This window comes from Larus michahellis, chromosome 1 (genome assembly GCF_964199755.1).
Source record: "Larus michahellis chromosome 1, bLarMic1.1, whole genome shotgun sequence".
NCBI classification, from domain to species: Eukaryota; Metazoa; Chordata; class Aves; order Charadriiformes; family Laridae; genus Larus; species Larus michahellis.
In genome coordinates this window covers 25,072,267-25,089,255 of record NC_133896.1, presented here as the reverse complement: position 1 = coordinate 25,089,255, position 16,989 = coordinate 25,072,267, and the positions used below count along the sequence as shown (strand labels likewise).

At 43.9% G+C, this 16,989-nt stretch overlaps 1 protein-coding gene across 12 annotated transcripts in view; it reads right to left on the bottom strand.

Annotated features, from left to right (window-relative positions):
• The window catches only part of CADPS2 (calcium dependent secretion activator 2), a 321,334-nt gene extending 305,109 nt beyond the window's left edge, over positions 1 to 16,225 (bottom strand). For 11 of the 12 annotated variants that reach the window (XR_012588637.1, XR_012588624.1, XM_074596347.1 and 8 more), the window contains exon 1: positions 15,562 to 16,020. Coding sequence is in view for 9 of the 12 variants with exons in the window: in XM_074596347.1 (XP_074452448.1) it covers positions 15,562 to 15,891 (330 nt within the window). In the remaining 3 variants the exon portion in view is untranslated. Of the gene's footprint in view, positions 1 to 15,561 lie in introns of all 12 variants that reach the window. The other variant, XM_074597183.1, reaches the window with a different exon arrangement.
• Positions 16,226 to 16,989: the final 764 nt, after the last annotated feature.

Below are 16,989 nucleotides of genomic sequence, written 5' to 3'. Positions count from 1 at the left end.
CACATGAATTGTGCCACTGAACAGTCTTTGTTCTTTATCACTGCCAGCACTTAATTATTTTGAGAGCTTGCTGATATGCATGGTTATTGAACATAAATCCAGTCTCAGCAGTTTGTATTTTGTCAGAAAGATCATTTTAGCCTGGAAACTGAGAAGTGATAATTTATTCTCTACTTCAAGGAATTAAGAGGAGTTAGTCAATTCAGTTATCTAGACTGAAGAGTTGAGCAGCCTGAATAAGGCGGCATGGAAGTTCTTCAGAAGAAGAGTCTGAAGGTTGTCCAGCATCGCCCAGAGAAACCTCCTTCCCAAAGAAGGGCACCAGGTCTCTATATTCAGAGGAGCATAGACTCCTCAGGAGAAGGATATAAAAATAAGGTTAGAATCAGGCTAACAGGAAAATGTGTGTCCCAGAATGGGAAGGATTAGCAATACAAAGTCACAGATTTGCCAGAATTATTTAGAAGATGATAAAGTAAAGTAATCCGTTTACTATTTACCCTTGCTTTCTGGCTTAAAGAATGCTGTAGATCTTATCTAGAGCACAGTTAAGCAGCTGAGATACTGCTACAAAGGGCAAGGAAAAAATCCATAATAACATGAGGGTAAGTGTTAAAGAAGAAATAGCAGGCCTCAGGAAAGGTAGCTGCAAAGTTCTGGAGGGCTGTACCTGCAAATTAAACATAAATGCAAGATTCCCATACTTGTTATGACAGAGAGAACAGGAACATGACATTGTAATCTTCTGGTTTTGAAGACTGATACTGAAATTCAAGGCTGGGATGCACTAGCAGACAGAGCGGATAAAAAAAAACCATACTGGAACACACAGCCAGCGTGGGAGCTGCGGGAACAGCAACGGGGTGAAATTCAGCATCCCACACTTCAGGCCAGGACTCACAAGAACTTCTGTGAGATTTTCATTCTCCTTGGCTGCTCTGAGCTGAAGGCTCAGATGTGCTGCCTCAGCGCAGCCCAGGCACCGTGCTAACGTGGCAGGAGAAGGAGGGTGCATTAATTCCAGCTGCAAAACACACAGAGAGAGGCCGTTAGGATAATCAGAGAAGGAGAGAGCCTGAGGGATGATTCAGCGCTTGGATTGTTTCATATAGCAGAACAAGACACCATCCTCTTAAATCCTTCAGGAGGGAAAAGCTGTTATTTTAACTGAAGGGCAGAGCTGACAGAACAGCAAGCGGGTATAAAACAAACTGCAAATGCATTCAGTTGGGAAACAGAAGTCTTAAGACTATTCGAGTGATGAAAAACAGTGGGGATATCTACTAACTGAAGTTTTACCTGCACATAAAAGAGATAACTGGTCATGGTTTTGGATATGAGACTGCCTCATCCCAGGAGGTCCCTTCCCATTTGGTGTAAAACTACGATGCACAGTAACTTGTTTGTGTGTTGAAGACGTTCATCAGCTTTGCAGTAATTTTGCAAGATAAGCTTTCCATCACACAGCAAAGCTGTGATTTCATTCAGCCATGATATATGCCAGGGTGCTTACCAGGTGTACCAGAGGCACGGTAGCTTTGTTAGCCTAGCTAACCCATGTTCTGTCAAAAGCAAAGCATTTAATTAAACAGGTATCACTAAAGCCACAAATATGACAGCAGAGCTGTTTGGCAGTAGCGGTGCTATTCCCTGGTAACTATTTTGTGATTCATAAAGAATCTTCTGAACTGGCAGGTGGATAAAATACCTTTTTTAACACCAGAACTAATGAGGGGAAACATACAGATATCCTATCGGTGCCACCTTTCCGAAAAAGCCCTTATTTTGGTTTACTATGTTGTATGCACACAATTTGCGAACTAACACATGAAACTGCTTAGAAGCTACTGCACGAGAAACAGTGTCCCTAACTCCACCTACCCCAAAGCATCCACAAGTTTATGACACCTCCTAAAAAAAAAAAAATAAATTCCACCACATCCTTTCTTTAAAACCATATTAATTTAATCCATTCTGATTTTTCTTACTCTTCTGTGCTGATTGCACAAATTTATTTACTTGCTATAGAAAAAAAAAAATAATCAATTTTTTTTTCAATGTTTTATTTCACTTAAAATTATTAGGCTTAAAATTAGCAAGCAACTTAGAAGCATTGTGATACAGTTTCACAATTTTTATAGTACCCTAAGTTCTTTTTTTTTTTTTCTTATTCATATAAATGGCTGTAGTGAATAAATATTCCCCGACACCTGCCTCAAACACGCAAATGTGCATACTGTCCAAGGATGGCTTCAGTCCATTGATAAAACAATCTAGTTTCTCACTCTGGATCTTTCACCCTTTTTGAAAGAAAAAGTTAGAGGCTACCTATCTTCTTCTGATGTTATTATGCAATTCTGCCCATTTTCCAGGCTCTCCAGCATTATAGATTGAAATGGATTTGCACGGCTGACCATCGGTATTACTCAGAGCTGGAACATCTCACGCCTCTTTACTCAGTCTCTCAGTCTACTTATCACTCCGGCTCTTCTAATCGGAATGCATTACCCCATCTATCTTATTAGCACTGAGGCAGCGTGATTCTGATCACTGATATGAAGAAGCTGTTCCACTCTAACCACATTGCTATTACAAATAAAATGGGCCAACTTATTTCCATCCCCCGCATAAGAGTGGCTTAGGACAGCTGTACTAGTTGCTCTGTAGCCTCACTAAAGTCAGAGTGAGAAAAAAAGTTAAAAGAGCTATCTGCACAGTTGTGCAGCGCAGGGGGGTAATTTATTTTTTTTTTTGCCCCTTTTTTTTTTTAATCACACAATCAGGATAGTTGTTTCCCTGTTGGAACTAATTATTTTTCTACTGTAGGCAAAAAAAATACAAATTGAACCAAATTAGGAAAATAAATTACCTTTCACACTGAGAACACATATGCTATGTTTCCATCCAGAGCAAGTTTCTGCAGCCAAGCTATAAACCCATCCTCAAATACAAAAACAAATCAGATATTTAAGCCTTATGCCTATAAGACTTAAAGAGCAGAAACAGAAAAGTAGAAATTCAGTGTACTGATTCCAACAGGGCACGCTCTGAGCTAGCCCTAGGGAATCAGATCAACTCGGAAAGCGCAATATTAATAAAAACTAAAACATCTACTGTTAACAGAAACCATAGGAACATCTTTGCTTCCTTATCGCAAGGTTCAGGAGTCTCATTTTACATGAAGTAACTACCAAATTGAGCCAAGGCAGAAATATAGGTCTGCATGGTTTGGGGTGTTGGGTTTGTTGTTCTGGTTTGAGGGGGTGGGGGACAGTGGGTGTTGTTTGTTTTTAAAGAAAGCAAATGGCAATTTTCAATTTTTACAACAATAAACAGAAAAGATGACTCTGAAAAAGTAGCAGTATCAAGTGACTTGTATTCAGTATTTTATGCTCAATGTGTAACCTCTTTAAAACAGGTTAGATCATAACATGCTACAGAGCGCTCATTCTACTCCCCTCCTATCAGTATCTATAGCTTTTTTCCCCCTGCCCCTCTCATGCATACACACAGACACACACAAAATATGCATATAACCATACATATGTGTATTTTTCACATGTCATAGGGAATGTGGCAGAACCATGGGATGTGGGGAAGTGGGGATGTGCCCCCAGCAGCAGGACCCCGCTGACAGGGTCACACAGCGCGGTCACGGTCTCACTTCAGGCATACACAGGTCGATTGTTTCCCCCTTCCAATGTACAAATGCAGTCAGAGTTACAACACACAACCTTATGGGACTAAAGAGATACCGATCAATTTATTGACTCCCCCAGAACAAGTAAAAGATGCTATAGAAGATATGGATATTTCAGTTCTGGGTCTGCTCCCTCTGTGAACAAGAATCCCATGTAAAAGGGGGCTCTCTGTAATGGTCACAGATCGATCAGCGAGAATTAAACATAACGCCTGTCTGGAGGGACATCATACAGCAGTGGGTTGGTCTCACAGCCTAATGACTTAAAGGCACCCATGTCCCTTTGGATTGCCTCCATGCTCACCCCAGCGCTTCGGGGCACCTCCAGCCTCTCACCTCAGCCTCCAGCAGATGCTTAGAAGCAGCATAGGAAATTACACATAGGGTTTGATGCTTCCAAGCATTTATAGTTTTGATATTCCTAATATAAACTTCTATAAACATGTCAAAGTAATTGAGGACCAGGGCTATTAAAAACATTTCAAGTTTAGAAATTAAGGAGTGCATAATTAGACAGGAACACCCAAACAGGTGCCTGGATAAAACTTAACCCCTGATTAGCTCCTTTAAAGAACTGCTTAGGACCAAACCCCTTCATTAATCAGGCTGGATTTTTTTTTTTTTTTTGCAAGGAAGATAAATCTTTAAACTTTCAATTTTTGTTCTGTCAGATATAATTTTCAGATTGTTATTTGTTCAAGAACCTAGAAAAGATAAATCACAGTCCATTTGGCGGCCCATAGACTTGACAGCGAACAGTTGCCACACACACACAGGCTACTAATCAACACAGAGAGGATGCTACCCAAGGGCACTAAAGACCTCACTCAACTGTACGAGCAGCAGACTACTGCAAAGCCAACTACTAAAAGAAAATACAGTATGTCAGCGTATTTCATAACCAGGTTCTATTGAAGTCATACATAAAACAAATTGAAAAGAGTATTTCACATTAAAACAGAAATATTATTCCTATTCTCGGTGTCATTCTGCCCCCATTAATCCCTACCCTCAGCCCTAGAAAGCGTAAGCACACCGACCTCTTGCAAATCAGTTCAGGTCTATCTGCGGGATTAGATTCAGTGGATGGCTCAGGGTGTCACAATATTTTCCAAGGGCACTTTATTTGCTGTCTGAAGATACTCTTGAAAACGATTTCTCAGTCATTAATTATGCATTCTATTTCTTATAATCAGTTCTTTTAATTAGTATCCCAGGCAGCTTTGCTGAGGATCCCACACTTTTAGTAATTAGGGGCAGTTTGTTGCCCCTAATTAACTTCAGACATAGCAAGACTCTTATTACTTTGTTACTTCAGCTGTTTTTATGTTTGCATTGCATATTCTGTCCTGCGTTACTGGCTTAGAAAGGAGACTGCCCTGTTGTGCTATTTATATCATTTAGGTTCCACCTCTCTTTCTTGACTCTGCGTTAGTTGCTGTATTTTAAATCTCTCTGACTCTCTCTGAAGTCACATCCACGCTGGCAAGCAGCGTCACACCAGAAAAGTGCATCTGTCCAGTGAAACAGTTCATGCTGGGGACCTAACACCCACCCTAAATGCATTTCAGGAGGCTTTCCCTCAGTCCGGTTGCACAGACTTAACGTGCTCCCGCAACGTAACTTCTGGTTTAGCTTTGCCCCCCCACAGCCATATCCATGCGATCCAAACCAGAACTCTGCAAGTGGGACGCGGAGGGTGACTTTAAAGCACACTCCTGATCCGAGCTAAAATGGTGATGCAGATGATGATGTTGTCACTGATGAAGTGCATTATGTTTGGGGATGGTCTTACTTTCTAAGAGAGTCTCAATTATCTCAGCAGAACATACTGCCGCAGCCACTGGACAATAGCCATGACCACGGCAAGTAGCCATGACCACAGCCCAACACCAGCAGGCATGGATCAGCAAAATACAGCAGATTTAGAAATAGGTTTTTATAATACGGAAAGAACTCTGCCAGCCTGTACAGTCTCCGTCCCTTGCGTGCTGCTCTGCGTAATTAAGTGCACTTGTAACAGATACAGCTTGTAATACAGCAAAAAGGTCGTGTATGGAGGCTTTGGCCAGTTTACTGATTTTATCACATCTCTGTGACCTCTTGAAGGCAGTTTCGGACTGAGTTCTGACTAACAGCTGTAGTTAGCAAATTAATGTGTTAATAATCTATTAAAGTTGAAATATCCAGCACATAAAACGGCTAGCGGTTTAGTGACAATCTGAACAATTCTGTTGCCATTTTAAATAAATAGTACTTCTCATTCTTATACAATGCTTTTCATCTCCAGACAGCAAGTTGTATTAAAGTCACAGAAAGACTGTTGTAATCCATTTGCTTCAATGCCAACTTTGAGAACCAGCCAAGCAAAGACCACCGATAACACCCAGCCCTGTTCACAGTGTACCGCTCTCCTGCCCTGAGATTTAGAAAGTAAAAAGGTCTTAAAAATTCCCCCCCTCCCCGGCCTGTGGGAGGTAGGGGCAAAGAGGGGACAAACGAATCGTCATCTCACTGTGACAGCGGTGTTTGAATGAGAGCTGGGCACAAAAATTCCTACATAATCTGATACTAGTGGGTGACTGATCTGAAGATTAAGTAGATCACCTTTAGATTGCACGGTTAAGAATGACATTTCCTTTTCAGCAACACATAGGCAAAATGCATGTATATACACACAGGCTGCCAGGTGTTGTAATTCTCAATTACCTTTATAGGATGTTTATTTTTTTTATATTCCAAGTGGCAAAACAGAAGGCTTATACACACGAAACATAGCTAGTCATTTTCTAACATATATTATCAGGGAAAAAGGCCTGGAAGCATTAAGTAAGTGTACCTGAAACCTCGGATGGCAGGGAAAGACAATTTTAAGAGTTGGCCTTAGAAATGTCAAGGCATGTGTTTATAGTAGTTGATTTTGGGAGCCAAAGCACGCTGAAAAGAACCCCAACCCGTATAAACGAGATTGGCAGAATTTGTATCGCAGTATATTTAAGCTAAAATGCTTCTAATTACTTCATAACCATGTACTAGCACACACAGAACCTCCACCGTTTGTAGCATATATGTGGTTACGAGAATGATATCGTATTTGGTCTTAAGTTACCACAAGCTGAATCTAAGTGTCCATTCAGGCAAATACTCCAACTCTGCAAGTGGAAGATTACTAAAAAAAAAAATAAATAATTCTAATGGAGTTTGTTAACTTCTATATCCAAATAATACTGCTATTTGTTGTTCTTCAGTGGCCAGTGGTAAGAGACTGAAAAATCCTCTGCCTTTTAATGACATTACAGGAAGGAAGAAAGAATAAGAGGGGAACTGATTGCTAAGATAATTTAATATCAGATCTATACCAAATAAACACTTCTTTATTTTTATTTCTTTTCTTTGCTTATGCTCCATCCATAAGGAGATCAAAAATAAAAAAAAAAAAACCCAAACCGGTCAATATTAATATTTTAACAGTAATGCATATTTCATGTATTAAACAGTTGGAATGGTGAAACATTCGTAGAACTCTTCTGAACGAGAAAGAGCCGTCAGGACTACAGGACTACTACAAGGCCTCAGAATGCATGATCTGGAAATATATGAAGGAACGTATAAGCAACAGGCTCCCCAGAAAAAGACAGCAAGGACAATATTCAGCATAGACTGCCTGGAGGTGGGGTGGTGTTGGGGTTTTTTCGTTTGTTTTGGTTGGGTTTTTTTAAATAGAACTCACAAATTCACCATGAGAAATACCTAAACACATAAAACAACTGCAGCCTTCTGCAGGAAAAAAAATCTGAGACCATGAAAACACTGTTTTCCCCAATGCACTATATCCTACCACTCTGATTTCCATGGACTCTGAGCACCAAGTTTCTCACCAACTTTTTGTCCTTGCTATTCTGTGTTACACTGACACGGATACTGAGACTTTTTCCCAGCTTAACCCTTATCTCTTTTTCTTAGCCCAATACCTTTCTTGCAAACTTTTATCCCCAAGATATTCCTCCTTCAATTCTGTTTCATACTGAAAAGCTTAACTCTCATGACCAGTGGATTTCTCTGCTACAAATTCATTCCTCTTAACTTTGTCACTGTCCTTGCTGTTCCTCTGCTCCAAAATTAATTCAGTTCCACGTACTTTCTCAATACCTTCAACTCAGTCCATGAAACTCTCTGTCGCTGATTTAGAATTCTCCCCTAATCTTTGTGGATGTACACCATCTCTTTGGAGATCTCATTTACACACTGTCTGAGCTTTGTCCTTTCTACCATGTCCTTGTCTGTGGCCCAAACAAGTCTACTCAAAGGACTATCCCAAGGATGACTTTTGTGTGTGTCTACGCTATCGCTCAGAGAATCCCTCCCGCGCTTTCATTAAACAGAAGCTTGCAGGCCTCTATTTCCAAAAATCCCACAGCCAAGACATTTGAACATAAATGAATAATTAATGCATGAGAGAAAAATGGAAACACAGCTGGAGAAAAACTCTTGTACAATCACCTGTTGTTCTTCTAATTTTTCTTCACCAGGTGAAAGAAGTTAAAGAAGTACTCTCTGTAGCTCTGTTCATTCTTTACAATGCTGTTAATTAATGCTTTTCCTCTTCCTGACAGGAAAAACACTCAAGAACATTCTTAAACTCATGCATACAAGTAATCACACTTGAAGAGAAGCATATGCTTTATCTCCTCACTGCAAAATAAATAACCAGAAATAAATTCTTTTGGGCAAGTACCGTCAACTTCTAGAGAATTTTAAACACAAAATGTAAAGCCTTCAATGCTTATGACTGTGAAAATAACCTTCAAAATGCAAACCCAAGCTGATGCCGCCTGGTACCCACATGCAAACACTCTGCCTCTCCTGCTGCTCAGAGTTTCCCCCCACACAGCAACAAACTGAAAACTGCCTTTTCACAGCTGCTATTCTGAAACCTGGGGGAATCAGCTGCAAGCGCGAGAACTGGGCCGCTGTCAGCTCGGTGCCAGCACTTCTAGGCAGAAGCGGGCACTGGAGATAGGCACCAGGCGAAGGGAACAGGAGTTCAGCAGATGCTGTTCCTCGCCCTGCCTCCCCTCCTCAGCAGCAATAGCTAAAAACCAAGGAGAAGTCTGAGCAGCAGACCTGCACGTGCCACAACCATCGGCAAGAGGAGTAAGATGGAAAGAAATACAGGCGGCATCTTTGCAACTACTGTGCCAAACAAATTATATGAAAAGAGACTTAAAGATTAGAAAGTTTGAAACCCTCAGAGGCTGGCAGCCAGCTCAGAGAGAGTAATATACTAACTGGGGCTCAGTACAACTAGCCCCAGGAGGAGTCAAGGCACAGAGACTAGCACCCCAACACACAGCCCTCAATCAGGAGAGGAGGGCCAAGCGCTCCGCCAGAACAAGACGCATCATCCCATCTTCCCCCACAGACACCTCTTGGGTTGATAAATGGGAAGCAAGTTTTGTCCCTGAGCTATTAGCTTCCCAGTTCTAGCAAGCATACAAATAAAAGGGAAGCAGCAGGAGAGAGGGATGTGTTAAGCTAGCGAAGTAGGAGACATCTACGCCACAAAAAAGAAACAAGGATAGCAGAAAAGTAGAACACAAATACAGAGGTACACTGGAAAAGCAAAACAATATATACCAAAAGCAACTTCAGGATGATATTCACCAATATTAAAAAGAAATGGTGCGGAGACAGAAAGAGACAAAATAGGTCTAATAAGCAGCAGGCAAATGGAGAGCTGACTGGTTAGTGGTGTCCCCAAACATGAACTTGTGACAACAGGTGTGCATGGGGAAGGAAGGGGGGAAGTGGCAAATTTGCTTTTACAGAAAATACATCATTCAGTGAATAGTCAACTAGCAACCAAGTATTTTCTGATGTGGCAATATTCTACAGTTAAAGACAGTACAGGGTAATGAATATTTTGATATACTGCCTCCCTCCAGATGCAGGGAAAGGAATACTGTTTGGAGGCGAAAATAATATTTTCACTAGCTTTGTTCTTCTATGGCAGCAATGAGCATGTTTCTCAGATGACGTGAGAGAAAGTTTTAAGGACAAGGGGAGCTGATTTGGTATTTCTGCTTCTCTGTCACCAATTACCAGCGGTTCAGGTACACAAAATATAATGAGAGAAAAACAACCGCCTGCAAAGGGTGAGGAATGCAAGGCGGCCCAGCCAGCCAGTTCCCCCACACCGTGCCTGCAGAGACGGAAACAGTCAACTGATTCTTCAAACTCCCTTCCTGTCAGCTCCCCTGTAGAAAAAACTAATTAAATAGTCTTCCCCTAGCACTTTAAATGGGGTATTCGCCAACAGAGTTAACACACTTGTCAAACTGCGTGAGTGACAGAAAGAAAGAAACAACCTGAGCTCACTCATTCAGAAAAAAAATTTAAAATTGTCCCCTCAAAGAATAATTAAAAATTAAACAAATTTCAAAGGCAAGTATGGGTAAAATAGGCAGGGAAAACAAAGCAAGCAAGCAAAAGAGACTAATGAATTTTTCAGCACAGTAACCTTTGCAGACTGTCCCTACATGTCCCCTTCATTACACAGCTGTCTGCCCAACCCTCGTTTTCCCAGCCCATTCCCTAGCTTTTTGGCCAAGCCACAGTGATCAATGCTGAGCTGGCTGGAGCTGCGGAGCAGTTTAAGATTAAAACAAAACTCCGACGGATTGTCATTTCTGAAGTGGCACTGGTAACTAGAAAGCTCTGCTTCTCTCATCACCCTTCAGCATTTCTTCAACCGTGGGTGACTCAGTTGCCCATCATGAGCAACTTTCCTACTGCAAACAAGAACAACTTCTTCCCCAAAGAGAAAGTTCTGATCGGGGTAAAAAGATCTGCTTGCCAATAATCTTGTCTCAACACATATAGAGCTGTGTAGGCCATCACCTTAACGGGCTTTGACAGGATTTACCAAAATACTCTATACTGACTTGACTGAAAACAAAATACACACGGCTTAGAGCACCGTGACAAGGTGTTATCGGGGTGTTTGTGATGGGTAGAAACAAAGAGGTGAATAAACCTGATTTAAAATTATTTTCTAAAACACTTCACAAAAAAAATGCAATTTGTAAAGGAAATATTGAAGGTAAGAATGGAAGACGTCTTCCTAGAAAGCTGTTTAGCAGAATTTTGACCAGATGGCCAAGTTTTACAGCTAAGCTCTTCCTCTGAAATACGTCTAGAGTTTCTGACAACAATGGCTTTGGAGGTACCCTCCTTGCTACCTTAGCAGTAGGGAAAACAGTATCTGATGAAGGAGGTTCAGAAGCCAAGAGACAATTTTTCTTTCACAAAACATGCTCAGCCAACAAGCAGATACACATCATCAGATCAAAAGCAAGGAAAAGTGGGGCTTGGGGCAGGAGAAATAAAGACATTGAGAATAAATCTGTGCTCCAGAGAATTAAGTCTAGCCCTATAACCAACATTTTCCTGATGAAGTCATTTAGTGGACACGTATCATTACAAACCTCTCCCTTAGAGGTAAAATCCAAGAAACAGGAAAGAACAAACTCATGGAGTTCAGATGAAAATAAATTACTGAACAGTACCACTCCATCTTTTGAGTATTAACTAGAATTCAATGGTTTCGATATACTCGTGATTGAACAGGTGGAGAGAAGAAACAGAAGGCAAACAGGTCGGCGTGCATTCAGGAAGTAAACTCATTTAGTTATGATTTCTAAACAGCCAGCTCAATTACTTCTGCTACTTATCACCTATGAAAGCAAGACTTGAATTATCAGCTTTGATGTTGTAAGCCTTTCATCCACTAGGAAATCTTGTTTAGCATAGAAGTGTTACTTCTCCCCCAATCCTGGGCTTCTACTGCGTGACCACTCAACTACTAAAGCAAAAGTCAAAATGCTGAGGAAGGAAAAAACCTGGCTGAACACCTTCTTTGTTAGCGTAGTAGCGCGAAGCACTTCACTGTCCCTTCCTCCCCCAGGAACTTTTAACTCTGATTCACCTCCCAGACACAGAACCCGCCTTTGGCACACACTCCCTGAGTAACACCGAGTATGTACATACATACAAGTGTACAACCGGTTAGTATAAACCACGGTTACCAGGGTCATCGTCTAACCACTGGCTCTGTGTGCCTTCACATACACCACTCTCCCTTGATGGAAGACAGCCACACGGGGAATGCATTTCTTTTCACCGCCTAAATACCATTCTGAGGACAAATTCAATCTGCTGGTTTGAGATTTGGTTTGGCTGGGGTGGGAGAAGGAAGAGGAATGAGATTAGTTAACTCTTCTCTTCTCTTTTGCTGGACTAGAAAGGAAGAGGAGTGGAGACGCAGAAAAAAAAAGATGCTGAAATATGCTCTAGAGGACTCATCAAAAAAAGTGGAAACTACAAAAAAAAAGTGACAAAAGTCTTTTTAAACCAGGGACAGACAAACCTGGCTTGATAAAAGCACCGCATGTAATGCATTGATGCATTAATATTGCTCTATAAGTATGGAAAATACATGACCAAGTGTCCATAAGTATCTACTGAAAATATGCTACTACGTACATATTAGTTCTGCTCTGCAGAACTAACTCCATCTTTGTCAGGATCTGCTACCTCACCTTGAAAAATCACGCCATGCTTCAGTTCCACATCTCCAATATTAGCTTATTCTTCCTTCTCCACCATGAACCTACCAGTAACCAAAGTAAGACAGCGTGTAATAGCAGGTCACCAACTAACTCTGAACAGTTAAAGAAGAGCACTTTTACCACATACCCTACAGATTAAAAAAAGAAATACAGCCAGATTATAAAAGTATGTGTTTCAGCACATTGCTAAATTACATTGAATTTGGCATTAAGAGCAAGTTAGGGGAGTTGACGGACTCGGGTGAATTATCATAGCTCTTCTTTTTTTTCTTCAAGTTTGATTTTTTTTTTAATTAATCTTATCTATCACAATAGAGCCGAGCTAATCTTACTTAGTGAGAAGAAAGAAGGATGAGAAAGGACAACAGAGGAGTGAAACGCTGCCTGCATTTAAAATTCTTTACATTGCTTAGTGTAACTCAGTCCATTAAGTATGATGGTTTCAAGATACCGTATAGTACATTTTAATCTGATACTGAAGCAGGAACATAAGAAGCCAGTCATATTGTAAACTACTTCCTCACTGATGTTACAACGCAACTGAGGATATTTGATACGTGAATTCCGTCTCATTCCCTTACTAGATAATATGTTCCACATTAAAAAAAGAATTCCACATTAAAAAAAAAAAAAAAAAAAAGAACTCTGCAGTATTTGCTCAGCAATATGCCAAATGAACTGGCAGAAAGAACAAATTACTTCTGCTCTCAAGCAGGGTGGATACTATTCTCAGGTTATCAGAAAGGCTGCTGGTGCACAAGCATTACGACGAGCGCACAACCAGCGACAGGCAGACCGGGCTGGGAGCTGGCACCACAGAGCATCATAGGTTCTGGTTGGAAACCATACCTTGGATCACTTCTCCACTGACGATGGACAGGCCCCGCGGTAGTTAACGGCTCCAGTTAAATAACACAGGTAAGCAATCTCAGTCCAGCTCGCAACGGACAGCCAGCCACCTAACAGAAGTCAGGTGTGAAGCAAAAGAGTAAGAGATTAAGGGACAGTGCACATCTGTATCATATCTTGGCAGCGAGAAAATTCATCCAGGAAATGAGAGGGATTTCCACCCTGTGGAGTATGAGTCCAGCTATCACACATCCAAAAGCGTGTTAGTGGAGGACACAAAAGAGGGCTCTTTAGTAGGGCTCTCAGTGATTCTGAACCATCAAAGCAGGTTTTATGAGCTCTCAAAACTCAGGACCAGTTCCGCTACCCTATATTCAGTAATTCATTGGAATATATCAAATTGTCAAATAAGAGGAAGGGCGTTTATGTGCATTTCATTACTTCTAGAGAGAAATACAACTTCTAGAAATAATTATTTTTTATGTCTTATTTAAAAACACTAGTTCCTGACCAGCAAAAGACAAATCATCCTTGTTCTGCAGCTAAATTCCTAAACATGACAAAAGTCTCTTTCAACAGATAGTAGTTAAACCAGAAGTCCGAGTTCCCTTAAAAACAGCAATTAGCAAGAGTAACATTTAATTTTAGGTATCATCAAGTCAATTCTGTCAATCAGTCTGTTCATTGCTCATGTTGAATCCACAACTGTTGGATTTCTGTATTTGTTGCACATCGGTAATCTCTTTTCACACATCTTATTAATAAAAATAACTAATGCTGCAGTTATTTTTAAAATGCAGTTCCTGTACTTAGTGACTGAGATCAGTGAGAACTTCTAAACGTTCAGCATCTTCTGCCGTTCATGGCCACCAGTTGTAACTTGGAAGCTGGTTAGGAAAATTTCATCAAGAGGAGGGCAATGCAGCACTGGAGCAGGTCACACAGATGGGCTGTGGGGTCGCATCTTCGGAGGCTTTTGAATCTCCTGCTTGAACCTAGACTGATGTCAACACCACATCAGGTCAGCTTTGGCTTTGTCCAGTGGGAAGTCACACTTAGACGACCTCCAGATGTCCCTTCAAAATATCATTTCTATGATGACTCTTTTGGAGGGGTGGGGAGTCCTCAGTGGAGCGGTGAAAATTCTCATTTTGCCAGATTTTCTCTGGCTTCCTGCTTACAAGATGTCTTTATGCAGGCTTCACAGTTTAAGTACCTAACACTTAATAAAAACAAAATGTTCTTCCAGAAATAATCTTATTATTAGTGCCACGTTAACTTGTCAGAGAATTCGCTAAGCATAAATTCCCTATAGCAGGCATAACTCAGACACCCCAAAACATTTAGTAGTGGATTTTATAAACCGTTAGAGATATGGAAGCACCAAGATCACAAAAAGTCAGGTGGAACTGAATTCTTTTTTGTGTGAATTCTCTTTTGATGTGAAAGCATTTTTTTGTTTGTTTGTTTCTTTTCTGGTTTGATTTGGGTTGGTTTGTTTTACAGAACTGAAAGTAAAAAAAAAAAAAAAAAAAAAGATACACAGATTTTTTAGACCAAACATTTCAAGAACTGAGCTTTTAAGTGGTTATCTGGAAATGCAGTGCCTTGGTTCAAAACTTTAAGTATTCTACCTATTCAATAACTCAAAAGTAACAGAGAATAAGCACCGTTACAGCATAAATACCTACCACATACCTGCCAATTCTCAGGAGCTCGTCTCTGATGTACAAGATGCAGAGAATAATTTTGGTCAGCCCTCATTAGAAGGCCACTCTCACCACAAACACGCATGTTAATTGTTTCTCTGTACAGTGGCACCTCACTTAATAATTAATGAAACAAAATAGTTTTCCCGTTCACCTCTGTGAAATCGCTCGCGTTGGGCACAGATGGTCAGAATACGGTTTGCAGGAGGCACCTCTGGAAGGTTTAACTCCATCCCTCAGGCAGCGAGCGCCGGGAAGCGGGAACATCCCTCCCTCCCACCGCGGAGCGCCCCGCCGCGCTGCCGCCCGCGCTCCCTGTCCCCTCCGCACCGCGACTTCCAGCGCGGCCCTAAGAACTTAAAAAAAAACCACTTCCCAGACCTCCCCCCCCGCCGGTGACGGATGGATTTCTAGGCAATCCTGCCCGCTTGGAGAAGCCGCGCTGAAACCCCAGCTTTGCGACACCTCGCTGGAAGGCTGCCGGGGCGGCGGGGGCTCCCCCCGTCCTGCACAGCGGCCGCCCCAACCTGTTGCGGGCCGGAGCCCGGCGGCGGCGGCACCTGCGGGCGGGGACGGGACGGGACGGGACGGGACGAGGCGGCCTGGGGGGGCGGCGGGGCAGGACTGCAGCGGGTTTGCGGGGGGGGGTGGGTGGGTACGGCGGGGGTCTCACCTTCTGCTGCCGGCGGGCCATGTCGGTGGGCTGCTTGGCGTTGAAGGGGTGGGCGATGCACCTGGCGATGAAGACGTAGAGCTGCAGCCGGAGCCGCTTCTCACGCTCCTCTCGCTGCAGGCGCTCCTGCTCCTCCCGGCCCTCGCTCAGCACCGACGGGCTGGGGCTGGCCGCCCGCGCCCCACCGGCCTCCCTGCCCCGCGGCTCCCGGGGCGGCGGCGGCAGCGAGCGCGGCGAGCCACCGCCTGCCGCCGCCAGCAGCAGCAGGTCCCGCCGCTCCTCTTCCAGCACCTCATCGGACTCCTCCTCGCTGGAGGAAGGGTCCAGCATCGCGCTCGGCGGGCGCGCCCCGCGGCCGGGCGCGGAGCGAGGAGGGGAGCGGCGCTCACCTTTCCGGACACGTCGAGTTTACACACGGACTGTTTCCGACCGGAGCGGCGGGCGGCGGGAGGGAGCGGAGGGGCGGGGAGGGGAGGCGGGGTTTGGGAAGGGGCGGGGGTCGAGCCTGGGTTGCCGTGGGAATTGCTCCGAGCGGCTCCCGGCGGAGGCGGGGCCGGGGCTGGGCTGACACCTCCGCCCGCCCCGCCGGGGCAGGGGGCAGCGGGCAGCGGGCAGCGGGCAGCGGGCAGCGGGCAGCGGGCCCGCAGGTGGCCGGGCTGGGCGAGCACCTACCCCGGCTCGGCTCGGCTGCCCTGCTCCCAGCCAGAAGGGCAGCTGCTGGCCGGGAAAGCCCTTGGCCCCCGCGCAGCAGCTCGGGGTCCTGGCGGCGGTTGTCCCGGCTGCGTTCCGCCCCGCGTCCCGGCGCCACCGTGGGAGAAACCCGCCCGCCGCTCTCCGGCCGGCTCAGACACACGGGGGGCGTTCCGTGCTGGGAGGGGAGAGCGGTGAGCTCTGTCCTGCCGCCCCCCCGGCTCGACACGGCACGGCAGGGCTCGCCGGCATCCTCTGCCGTACGGTGTGGGGGGGGCAAAAAACAGGCGTCTCAAATGGCCCCGCAAAAAAGAAGCCGCCGAAACCATGCCTTTCCGAGATGGGAGCGAGCTGATGCTGAAGCGTGCGGGGCTCTGGCAGGATACCTCTGTTGGGAGCCTGCGGCCACAAATAGGTAGTTCACATCTCTCTGAAATCGTTGTTCCAAGCTGTCTGCGGATCCAGCCAGGTTCATATTCACAATGATTATCTTCACAGTTAAGGCTGAGAGAAACATATGAAAGCCTACCACCATCACTCCCTAAAATGAAATAAAGAAAGATTCACCACGTGAAATCTACTTTTCTGGAGTCTGATTAGGGTCCCCTGGAAAGGCAGTGCCGGGGAGGGAAGGCGCATCAGATTTCACGTGGATCAACACGTCCTTCTCTTGCTCCGGGGAGCAGGGAGGACGTGGGAACTACTGAATGGGGAAGGCCCAGGGGTCAGGAGGACAAA